The 10,905-nt window shown below is 41.2% G+C and overlaps 1 protein-coding gene and 3 non-coding genes across 9 annotated transcripts; all 4 read left to right on the top strand.

Annotated features, from left to right (window-relative positions):
* Positions 1-1,146: 1,146 nt before the first annotated feature.
* Positions 1,147-9,890, top strand: eif4a2 (eukaryotic translation initiation factor 4A2). 6 transcript variants are annotated; one of them, XR_011934438.1, is made up of 12 exons: positions 1,444-1,649; positions 1,998-2,046; positions 2,399-2,531; positions 2,975-3,114; positions 5,246-5,414; positions 5,733-5,842; positions 6,533-6,676; positions 6,778-6,915; positions 7,340-7,429; positions 7,670-7,749; positions 7,999-8,193; positions 8,839-9,890. XR_011934438.1 is itself a non-coding variant. In XM_072473974.1 (11 exons), the coding sequence occupies exons 1-11, from the start codon at positions 1,215-1,217 to the stop codon at positions 8,141-8,143; spliced, it is 1,224 nt and encodes a 407-aa protein (XP_072330075.1). In that variant the 5' UTR covers positions 1,147-1,214; the 3' UTR covers positions 8,144-9,890. The 6 variants fall into 6 exon arrangements, 5 of the variants coding, with proteins under 5 accessions (XP_072330075.1, XP_072330076.1, XP_072330074.1 ...); XM_072473974.1 differs by lacking the exon at positions 1,444-1,649 and adding an exon at positions 1,147-1,240 and having other exon boundaries at positions 7,999-9,890; XM_072473975.1 differs by lacking the exon at positions 1,444-1,649 and adding an exon at positions 1,257-1,433 and having other exon boundaries at positions 7,999-9,890.
* Positions 2,683-2,746, top strand: LOC140390957 (small nucleolar RNA SNORD2). The gene has a single exon (XR_011934984.1). It is a non-coding gene; the product is annotated as a small nucleolar RNA SNORD2 (small nucleolar RNA).
* LOC140390955 (small nucleolar RNA SNORD2) lies at positions 5,457-5,526 on the top strand. Its single transcript, XR_011934982.1, has one exon. It is a non-coding gene; the product is annotated as a small nucleolar RNA SNORD2 (small nucleolar RNA).
* LOC140390952 (small nucleolar RNA SNORA81) lies at positions 5,950-6,122 on the top strand. Its single transcript, XR_011934979.1, has one exon. It is a non-coding gene; the product is annotated as a small nucleolar RNA SNORA81 (small nucleolar RNA).
* Positions 9,891-10,905: the final 1,015 nt, after the last annotated feature.

The following is a 10,905-nucleotide window of genomic DNA, read 5'->3' as shown; positions in this document are numbered from 1 at the left end:
GGAGGTTATCTTTTCATTCCAGGGTGGTCCGGAATACTTTTGCCAAACAAGAGTAGAATCCGATGATACTTTACATCCTCCAGTCGGTCACAAAAAGGACAAATATTGTGCTGAATGACCAAACCCAGCTCAATCCAAGTCTGAATCTCTAGACCTAAAGGAATGGAAATGGGAGCCATAAGGGGAGCTTCCAAGATGAGCGTGTCACACAGGCATCAAAGATGGAGGTCTGATTGAGCAGATGTGTCGCTGCTAGGGTGACCAACTGCCCTTTATTTTACAGGGCTGTGCTGCAATTGAGCCCACTTGTCCCATGTTGCATGCATCCAAGATGTTTTACTCTTAATTTGGACCTTTAAGTCTCATGCATGTGCAGCACCCACTCTTCTCCCGCTTGTGCCCTCACAACTCTGGACAACTTGCTCCCACCACACTAATGCACCCCCATGCCAGAGTGCCCTAATTTTCTCCGCAATAGCTGGTCACCCTGGTCGTTGCCAAAACATTGTGAACAGAGTACCAGTGATTACACAGTTGGGATTTAAAAAGTGCAATCACCCCCTTGAGGCAGCAGATTGTGGTGGAAAGCCATCTAACATACCAGCAGATTTTGCCCGTATGGATTTTGTTTAAAGCTGGTCAGCCAGGGCCAACGTACTGAAGCGAGGAGGGGTAATTTTCTGTTCCTTGTTTAACGTTAACATTATCTTTAAATACGTCTGGTATTTTTTTTTTAAATCAAAACGTACATGGCAGATATGTTCCCTGTAAGAATTCCTTAAGTGGGAGAGTGAGCAGGCCAGGCTCAGGCTTTATGAGGTCAGGCCCAGGCTGTGTGAAGCCCGGCTCCAGGCCCGGGCCTACTCCCAGTGATTCATCCTACCGCCAGGGGCACTTGGAGAAACCCCGTCAGTGCGGAGCGTCCTCCCCGCCCCCGCCCCCAAATATTCATCCGCCGCGAGAAAATAGGGCGAGTGCCGTTTGCGATCGGAGAGCGGCCGAGCCCGGCGGCAAGCCGAGGGGGGCGGTCAGTCGGGGCGTCGGCGGCCTCGAGGCGGTTTCGCGTCCCGAGGGTACAGTTGGGTCGGTTTGCCGGAGAGTTTGAGCAGGCACCGGAAGTGGCCGGGCGGGGAGGGTATAAATAAGCGTGACCCGGAGCGAGCGCTTCCTTTCCGTGAGGAGGTGTCGGCGGCGGTGGAGGGAGGGCGGAGAAAATGTCGTGTGGCTCTGCGGATTACAGGTTAGCGGCCGGCGGAGGTCCTTCGTCCCCCCCTCCCCCCCACACACAAAAACCGCAATGAAATAAAGAATCAACCCCTGTTCCCCCACAGTAAAATAAAGTGAATGACCCAACATCGAGGAGGGAGCCGTCGCTGAAATGGCGGCAGCGGCCTTGTGCTGCCTCCGGCCCGGCTGCTCTGCTGTCTGATTGGGTGAGAGGGGTTGGATGGGGTGGGCAGGGTGATGTTGACGCCCCCTCTCCGGGGGGACTGGGGCGATGGGAGCGGGCGGGATGTGATTTCGACGCTGCGTGTCCGCCAGGGAGGCGGCCTGTCCTCCCGCACGAGGAGCGGACACGTGGACGGGACCTGCCGGGGCCTCAAACCTGCGCTCCAGTGGCTGCTGCTGCCTTGGAGCTGGGTTCAATAGTTAATCCTTTTTGAGATTACTTTTAGATATATGTAAACGTATTTTTTAAACTTGGGGCATTTTAACGTCGGCGCTCCGTGACCTTGTTTCTTCACCCAAACCCGTCGCTTTTTTCGTCTTCGCTTCTCTTGAACAGTCCGAGTTGAGGATTTTCTGGCTCCAGCTCTGGCCGGGGCATGACATCGCGGATTTTTATTGGCCTGGCAACTCAATACTCCTTATAGTTACATTAGCGTGTAAAGTAATCTTGATTAACTGGTTTGGGGAGAGCCATTAAAGTGGAAACTGATTAAGAAGTGCAAGCCACCTAATTTAGAAACCTTCCTTTCCATTTTTTTTTGTTGCAGCTCCAAAGAACATGGCCCAGATGGAATGGATCCAGATGGTGTTATTGAAGTAAGTAGTATTCAACATTGTACTTTCTTCAGAAATGTTCGTTTTTTTTTTTTTTGCTAGAGTCAGGTTAATGTTTTGATAGTTCAGTGGTTTCACAGCACCAGAGTCCCAGGTTCGATTCCCGGCTGGGTCACTGTCTGCAGAGTCTGCACGTTCTCCCTGTGTCTTGAGTGGGTTTCCTCCCACTAGTCCCGAATGACATGCTGTTAGGTAATTTGGACATTCTGAATTCTCACTGTGCACCCGAACAGGTGCTGGAAGGTGGTGGCGATTAGGGACTTCTCACAGTAACTTCTTTGCAATGTAAGCCTACTTGTGACAATAAAGATTATTATCTCTTTTCCCCCATCAGAGTAACTGGAATGAAATTGTTGATAACTTTGATGACATGAACCTGAAGGAGACCCTTCTTAGAGGAATTTATGCATATGGATTTGAAAAACCGTCTGCCATTCAGCAGAGAGCAATTATGCCATGTATTAAAGGTGAATATTTAATACTAGTACTCACTTGTGGTTTGGCATTGCGTTTGTAGGAGCTAGCACTACCACTTATAATGGATTTTTTTGTAATTCCCTTGATAGTAAAATCTTGTTACATTATTTGTTCATCAGATCCTATATCAGTCTAAACCTGGAGTGAAATGATGCTTCATCTTTCGGGACTGATTCAATGAGAGAAACTTCTTTACTGATCACTCATAGGTTTATGGCTCATTTCAGTTCTATCTTTCAGGATAAGTGTTTGTTTATGATCTCCGTCTTGTTTGTTTCTGGACTCCTGTGCTGGTCTTGCACACTGCACTATTGTTGATTAATAGAAGCCTGTAGGGACTTGAACCCCTTGTGTATTTCTTGAACAAAATTTAATATTTCAAATGCCATTTTTTTTGTGTTCAAAGGTAACTTCTGATTTCTCATTGATTCAGGTTTTGATGTCATTGCCCAAGCCCAATCTGGAACTGGTAAAACAGCCACATTTGCAATCTCAATCCTGCAACAGCTAGAGCTGGATATGAAAGAATCACAGGCCTTGGTGCTGGCTCCTACTAGAGAACTGGCACAGCAGGTACAAAGTGGCCTATCAATGAGGTTTGAGCTCTGATTATCACCTTAATATTGCAAGGTCCAGTGTAAATATATTCTGATGTTATTGGATCTTGCGTAGGTACAACACTGACTTGAATCTGCACTATACTACACTCCTTCCAGTGCCCTTGTTTTGGTGCTCAATCTGAACACAGTACTCCAGATGTCATTTCACCAACCTCCTTGAGGTTCCGTTAGCCTTTTTGATTTAATGTACCTATGAACTGTTAGATCCTTTTGATCAGTTTGTCACCATTAAGTTATTTTGCTGGACCAAAGTTTAGAGCTTCTCATTGAATTTCCATCTAAACAAATTCCTCTGCCTCTTTATTTTGATGTCAGTTTGAAAACTAGGCTAGATATAACTCTTCCTTCAACCAAGTCATATGTTGAATAGCATATGCAGATCACAAGGGAACAAGACTCATACCCCACTGAGTGTTCCCTTATTTCCACCTTTAAACCAATAATCAATCTGTCACAAGATTACTTCCACTCATTATTGCTGATTTGTGTGCAACCTGATAAAATGCCTTCTGACAATCCATGTTGGCAGTATCCATGGGTTCCTCATCCACCATGTGTAGCAGGATGATTCATTTCAGTGCAAAATGTGGCTATAGAACTTGAGCTTTGTGTAAGCAAATAGGCAACTCAAATGATTCCTTCGACATCCAGAGTACTTTCAAAAATGGTGAAAATCCAGAAACATCAGTCTAAGGAAACCTGGTGCTTCAGTACATAATTAAAATGTCATGCACAGGTATAGAAAATAACCAAGAGACTAATGGGGTGCTATACTTTGTATCCAGAGAATTTGAAATCTGAGAAATTATGCTGCAGATGTCCAAAGCCCAAGTTAAACCACACTATTGAAAAAAAAAAATATTGGCTTCGGGGGGGGGGGAGTTCGGTGTAAATTTAACAGAATGATTCCCAACCTCTGGGTAAATTGCATGTGGAAATTTGTACTCCATAGAATTTAGATGGATATGGGATAATTGGTAAAAGTTTCAGATACTAAGGGGAACTGATGAGGCAGATAAGAATTATTTTCACTGTTTAGGGATTCTAGAACTGGGGGCTAAAAATAGCTTAAAAATTAGAACCTGTTCTGATGGGTGAGGTTAAGAAACGGTTCTTCATGCAGTGGCTGATGAAGTTTGGAATTCAGTTCTGCAAATGGCAGTTGACATTGGTCTACTTGATTTCAATAAGATTTTTTTTTTTTGTTATAATCTTTATTCGTGTCACAAGTAGGCTTACATTTACACTGCAATGAAGTTACTGTGAAAATCCCCTAGTCGCCACACTACGGCGCCTGTTCGGGTACACAGGGAGAATTCAGAATTTCCAATTCACCTAACAAGCACATCTTTCGGGACTTGTGGGAGGAAGCTGGAGCACCTGGAGGAAACCCACGTAGACACGGGGAGAACGTGCAGACTCCGCACAGACAGTGACCCAAGTCAGGAATCGAACCCGGGTCCCTGGCGCTGTGAAGCAACAATGCTAACCACTGTGCTACAGTGCCGCCCACTGGTATGATGTTGAATGCTGGAAGGGGCTACATGGCCTACTCTAGTTCCTATTCATGTAAATCTTGAGCAGAAGAAATGGGTAGTTTGTCTACTTTGTTTTTAAATAGGTGCAGTTCAGTGTAAAATGTGGGCAAAGATTGGAAACCAAGAATCTACAGTCCCTAGTTGGAATCATAATTTTTCTCTCCATTTGTACCACTAGAAGATTAGCACCAAATAAGGGGTTTCAGACAGGTTTCTTCAATAAAAAATGGGGGGTGGTTTAATTTAAAGAATTGTCTTTGCTTCTCCCTCCACAAAATGCAAGATTCCTGATGGTTTCTAATTTTGTGAGTCTATTCTTGGGCTATTGATGGCCTCTAAAGATGATGGAAAGCTAAAAATAAAAGTGCCCAATTGTTATAACAGGAATAAATCTTGTTCAATTGTATCTTATTTATTCAAATGAGTTCACTAGGTAAATGTTAAATGATCAGTATTTAAGTACAGCACCAAGTTAACGCGTAGCAGTTCTTGTGCAGTGAAGTCTATTTTAATGAAAGGGTTAAGTGAATCTATACCCTTTTTTAGATCCAGAAGGTAATCCTGGCTCTGGGGGATTACATGGGTGCTACTTGCCATGCCTGCATTGGTGGCACCAATGTACGAAGTGAGATGCAGAAACTGAACGCAGAAGCTCCCAACATTGTTGTAGGAACTCCAGGGCGAGTATTCGACATGTTGAACAGGGGATATATATGTGAGTACTGATCTTAAAATCCAACGCCCTCCAAGTTCTTCAGAGTGAAATGATGCTTTCTCATCTTTCGGGACTGACCTGAAATGGAGACACACTTCTGAACTGATCACTCTGTTTTATAATTAGGTGTGCTCATGTTTTAAATAATTAAAAACAAAACTTCTAATTGGGTTCAATCAAGGTTAGTCAGAAACAACGATTTTAGAAATCCGATTGCTAGAGTCCCTTTGGTCAAGACTTCCCATAGATTGCTCTGCAGGTGTTATGTGGATGTGTACCAGGTTGTTGGCTCTAACTTAGTCTGAACGATTTTTGCAGCTTCTAGATGGATCAAGATGTTTGTTTTAGATGAAGCTGATGAAATGTTGAGTCGTGGATTCAAAGATCAAATCTACGAGATTTTTCAGAAGCTGAGCACAAACATTCAGGTATGCTCATCTGTTTTCCAACAGAAGATAACCTGAGTAAGAAATAGCTTCTAATAGAGAGTACAGGGGCAGCAGTGAAATGTCCAAATTTGTGATGTTACCAACTTGACTTCTTCTTAAGCACTCTGCTAAAATTACAAAATTCAGGTACCCCTGCCTTTTGTAATAATGCTAGTAGAGTACACCGAGGAAGGAGAAAAATTGCACAGTGTTGCAAATGAGGCCAGGGTGGACCTCTTAATGTCCAGTGCTCTTTGTCTCAAGATTCTGTGCTACAGGTTTTATGGATGTCTGGTTGGTTGATCTTCTGCACATTGAGATACGGGGTGAAATTAAATGATCTTTGGATGATCAAGGGTTGGAGAATGGAAAATAATTGAACCAGGGCGTGCAAGTTTTTGGTTTGTATTCTATCTTTATTTTTGTATATTTTGATTGTATAGCAATATGTACTGTAATTTAAGAAGGGGTGTGATGGCCGGAACACACAATCTTTACATTACAGACTAAATAATTGGGATATTCAGCGACCATTGTCAAGAATGGAGGGCTAACAAATGTACGTAAATATGAATGGAAAATGCTGGCGTGTGTACAGAAACCAGAATTCCAATGAGGGATTGGTGTGAAGAACTAACTGGGAAGAATTTTAATTATTTAAAGCATAGCTAATTAACTTTATTTCTTTAGGTGGTTTTGTTGTCTGCTACCATGCCCAGTGATGTCTTGGAGGTCACCAAAAAGTTTATGCGTGATCCGATCCGTATTCTTGTGAAAAAAGAGGAGCTCACCCTTGAGGGCATCAAGCAGTTTTACATCAATGTAGAGAGAGAGGTGTGTTGAACAGAGTTTAAAACCCCCTCTTCAGGGTGGAATTAAAATAGCAGTTATTAGAAACATAATTCAAACACTGGATTTGGATTTTATTCTGACAGGAATGGAAGCTGGACACGCTGTGTGATCTGTATGAAACTCTAACAATAACTCAAGCCGTGATTTTCCTTAACACGAGGAGGAAGGTCGATTGGCTAACTGAGAAAATGCATGCACGGGATTTCACTGTCTCTGCATTGGTAAGGTTTCTATAGTTCTATCTTCTGTTTTTGGTAATGATTCTCAGCTGGGGTATAGTTCCACTGTTCTTGTACCTTGCGGAAGTTGCTGTGTTTTTAGTTAAGTTGAACATAATCTGGTTGTTGCAATGTTCTGCGCAAATCAGGAACCGTAAATCTGGGACCCTCTTGGTATCCATGGGCACCCTGCTCTATTGAGGCAAGACTTTTAACTATAAAGATTGATATTGCAGAAGAACTAATTGGAGGCACTTTAAGTGGTTTATTTGTTTGTTACAGCTTTTTGCAAGATTCTTTTGTCACTGGTTAATTAATCCAAGCAGTGATCAGTTCCTAGTTGTATTAGACTAGAGCAATAGTTGCTTTTTGACAACTTGATATAAAGTCTATAAATGCAGTATCTTTTTATGACTTTTGATTGTAGCATGGTGATATGGATCAGAAGGAACGTGATGTGATTATGAGGGAATTCCGTTCAGGATCTAGCCGTGTACTTATCACTACTGACTTGCTGGTAGGTAAATTGACACAAGAATTTGGCAGCTAAAAATGACATTTTCACTTATTTATAGTTCTTGCACCCAGTTGGTGATGCCAGAAAATTATAATGGCATTCCTGGCCCAGACAGGTGGTTTTTTTGCTCAAGATAGAGGAAAGAAAATCGCTGCTCTCGCAGCAAAGATCTTGATATAAAATGTACTTCAGCAGAAATCTGATTCCAGTTTTATAATTAATTTGAATATTCTCTTAAAGGCTCGTGGTATCGATGTGCAGCAGGTGTCTCTTGTTATTAACTATGACTTGCCTACGAATCGTGAGAACTATATTCACAGGTTAGTATTTTTCAAATTAATGTAAACTAAGCTTGATCTCATTAAAGCAGAATTTTGACCTGTGTGGGTGTTGCAAGTGTGGCTTTGTCTATATTGCATTATGCACGGTTTAATTTTGAGAGGGAATACGGAACAAGGAAAGAGGAATACAGCTTCACATTAGAATTTGAGAAATCCCTTTTCTCCACATTGTTTGAGGATGTTACCTTGTACTGCATTTTACAATAGTTTGTTTTATTCTTTACACAGAATTGGTCGTGGGGGTCGCTTTGGAAGGAAAGGTGTTGCTATTAACTTTGTTACTGAAGAGGATAAAAGAATTCTTCGTGATATTGAGACATTCTACAATACAACTGTGGAAGAAATGCCTATGAATGTGGCTGACCTGATCTAATGGTGGCATGAGAATTTGCATTTGCAGCTGCTGAATTATCAGACTACATGGTGCGTTGTGCTGCTTCATGAGTTGTTGAATCTCTTCTCCCATGTGCAGACAGGATCAGAAATCCAGCATTGTGATAAGTGACTTGAGGAACGCCATCCTTTTGCAGTGTTGACTGCTGGGGTGGGAAGTTTAAGTCATGGGGTGTTTGAATGTATATGCCCTTCAGTGTTTTGAGTGTTCTGTAGTAGCATTTCTGTTTGATATTCTTTATCATTTAATAGTTTACTTATGGACTAAAAAATTCAAGTGCTGTGTTAAATCAGCCAATTATGTCAAACTGGCATATCTACAACTATTTTAAAATTAAGCTTGCCAATCAACTGGTAAAATGTATGTGCACTTTTTTTCTAGAGTAATCTAACTACATGTATTTGTATTTAATAAAAAGTTTTTTAAGTTGTGCAAATATCTACTTGTGCTGTGATCTGCACAGTTTTGGCTTCCTAGTAGATGGTTGCTAAAAATACCTTGTGTACAAATGTGAGAAATTTGGCATTAGTTTTGAGGGAAACCAGATGTTGTAACTGCATTCCTGTATTGCATCTTTATTTTTGTAACTTTGTTTATTGTACATGGACTGTTCTAATTTATGCAATCTTTTGCTATGTCTTCCTATTCTAAATATTTATTTTTGTTTTCTCCAGAAAACAACCTACTAGGAGATTGTACAGACTCTGCTCAGTAGTAAAATACAGATCTTTCAACTTTTCCATGTTGATCTAAGATGCTTCTGCAGAGAGTAAATGTATGAGGGAAAAACTACCTGTAAATTTGCAATGGTGGTGCATGTTTGATCTTAGCAATATAAAATGCAGCAAACCTAAGCAAATGTATTGCAGGCTCATTCCTGTGGTGCTTTCAGTAAGAAACACTATAATTGGAGGTTTACACTCCATAAACCTACTTTTAAAAGGGGTTTTTGTAAAAATCCATAGCTTTATATAACTGTTGCCTTTAATCAGTAAGATTTAAGCCATGCATGCACAGGAGTGGTTTAATTATGCAATGGTGGCCAGTTAGAAATTGTAGTATTCTAGCCCCTGTGAGGCTAACATTCACATTGAAGGGCAACATGTTCTATAAAACATTATGCAGGTTTAAATAAGTAATTTGATTTGTGTATGATTTCTGCATTTCCTTTTGTATGGCTTCCAAATAATCAATGCCCTGGCTGACTTGAACCCACATTGAAGTCTTTAAAGCGGTAATGTTTTGCACCTATTAGATTCTACCAAATTTCAACTTGTAAGGTGGAATTTCAGAAGTTAGCATATAAAGCTATTAAAGTTAATTTAAACTTGAAATGTTGACCTCGTTGTTAGGAGGAACAAATACCACAAGGTGGTTGTCTTGATCTGTCATTCCTCCTGAAGCGTAACTAATTTCCAACTTGTTCGTGCTGAGGGGGACATGGTTCAGACACCGCAAGGATTGTGGGTGATTACTTTTACATACCCAAAAAATATAACTGCAGTATTTACTTACGTTTTTGGGGCATGTGTTTGCTCTTTAAATGCCTACAATATTCTGTATTAGAAATTGGGTGTGGTTCAAGGGCAGGAGGGATAAAATTGTTTACATTAGGTTGCAGAGTTGAATGCATGGAACTTGTCTTCATTGGGCATCTCAGTTGATGGTGAATGCTTTTTCAATGACTAGTGATCTATGCCATTTCATTAAAGACCAATGGACAGAATATTTTCCACTTGTTATATGGGATTAGTTGTGTACATTACTTTGAATTTTAACACTGGCCAAACGTGGTTGGAGGGTGGATCAGAATTCTTGAAATTGTTTGGATTCTTAATCATTAAAAATGGGGTATTCGTGAGACCAGTTGAATCCTAATTCCTGTTACACAATCCCTTTTATTTGTGCATTGTTTGTTGTACATCCCTAATTGAGCCACCTTTTTGTACTATTAGAGCTTGCGAGGTCATTTCTGGGGTCAATTTAGAGTTGTGAATTGTTGAGGCTCTGGAGCCAAAAGGCCATTGGGGATAGCTTTCCTTTCATAAACGACAGTGAATTGAATGGAATAGATTTTTAGCTGACAAATGGTGGTTTGATAGTCACCATCACTAATACTACCAATTAACTTGCAAATTTTCATTACTGTAGTAGGATTTGAATAGTCACCAGGTTTGTGGCTTACTGGCCCACCAACAACCACTATAATACTGCATTTATTGTTTTTAGGTGTGCTATTAAACTGGAATTAATTCTTGAGTTTGATTTTTAAAATGACTTGTAGATAACCTATTAACCCAAGCGATTGATTACCTGTATTTCACAACCGCTTATTTTCTGGAATTTTTAAAATTCGGGATGGCATAAGTGAAGCCCTCATGTATTGTCCTTGAGATAGATGGTGGTGAGCCACCCACTTGATGCACTGCAGTTTCCAACCGTAGTTTCAGGATTTTGAGTGACCATACAATCTCTACAGTGCATAAGAACTAGGAGCAGGAGTAGGCCATCTGGCCCTTCAGGCCTTCTCTGCCACTCGGTGAGATCATGGCTGATCTTTTGTGGACTCAGCTCCACTTTCCCACTCTTAACACCATAGTCCTTTATTCTTATCTTGAAAACATTTAATGAAGGAGCCTCAACTGCTTCACTAGGCAGGGAATTCCATAGATTCACAACCCTTTGGTGAAGCAGTTCCTCTTAAGATCAGTCTTAAATCTACTTCCCCTTATTTTGAGGCT

This window comes from Scyliorhinus torazame, chromosome 14 (genome assembly GCF_047496885.1).
Source record: "Scyliorhinus torazame isolate Kashiwa2021f chromosome 14, sScyTor2.1, whole genome shotgun sequence".
Taxonomy (NCBI): Eukaryota; Metazoa; Chordata; class Chondrichthyes; order Carcharhiniformes; family Scyliorhinidae; genus Scyliorhinus; species Scyliorhinus torazame.
Note: the sequence above shows the minus strand (reverse complement) of the source record. Positions and strands in the feature narration are given on the sequence as shown.

Excerpts from the sequence above, each read along its gene's own strand:
- eif4a2 (XM_072473973.1), top strand. The coding sequence starts at position 1,465 with ATGTTGACGCCCCCTCTCCGGGGGGACTGGGGCGATGGGAGCGGGCGG. Across the intron at positions 1,650-1,997 it reads CCTTGGAGCTGGGTTCAATA|CTCCAAAGAACATGGCCCAG; the intron begins GTTAATCCTTTT and ends TTTTTGTTGCAG. Across the intron at positions 6,916-7,339 it reads ATTTCACTGTCTCTGCATTG|CATGGTGATATGGATCAGAA; the intron begins GTAAGGTTTCTA and ends TTTTGATTGTAG.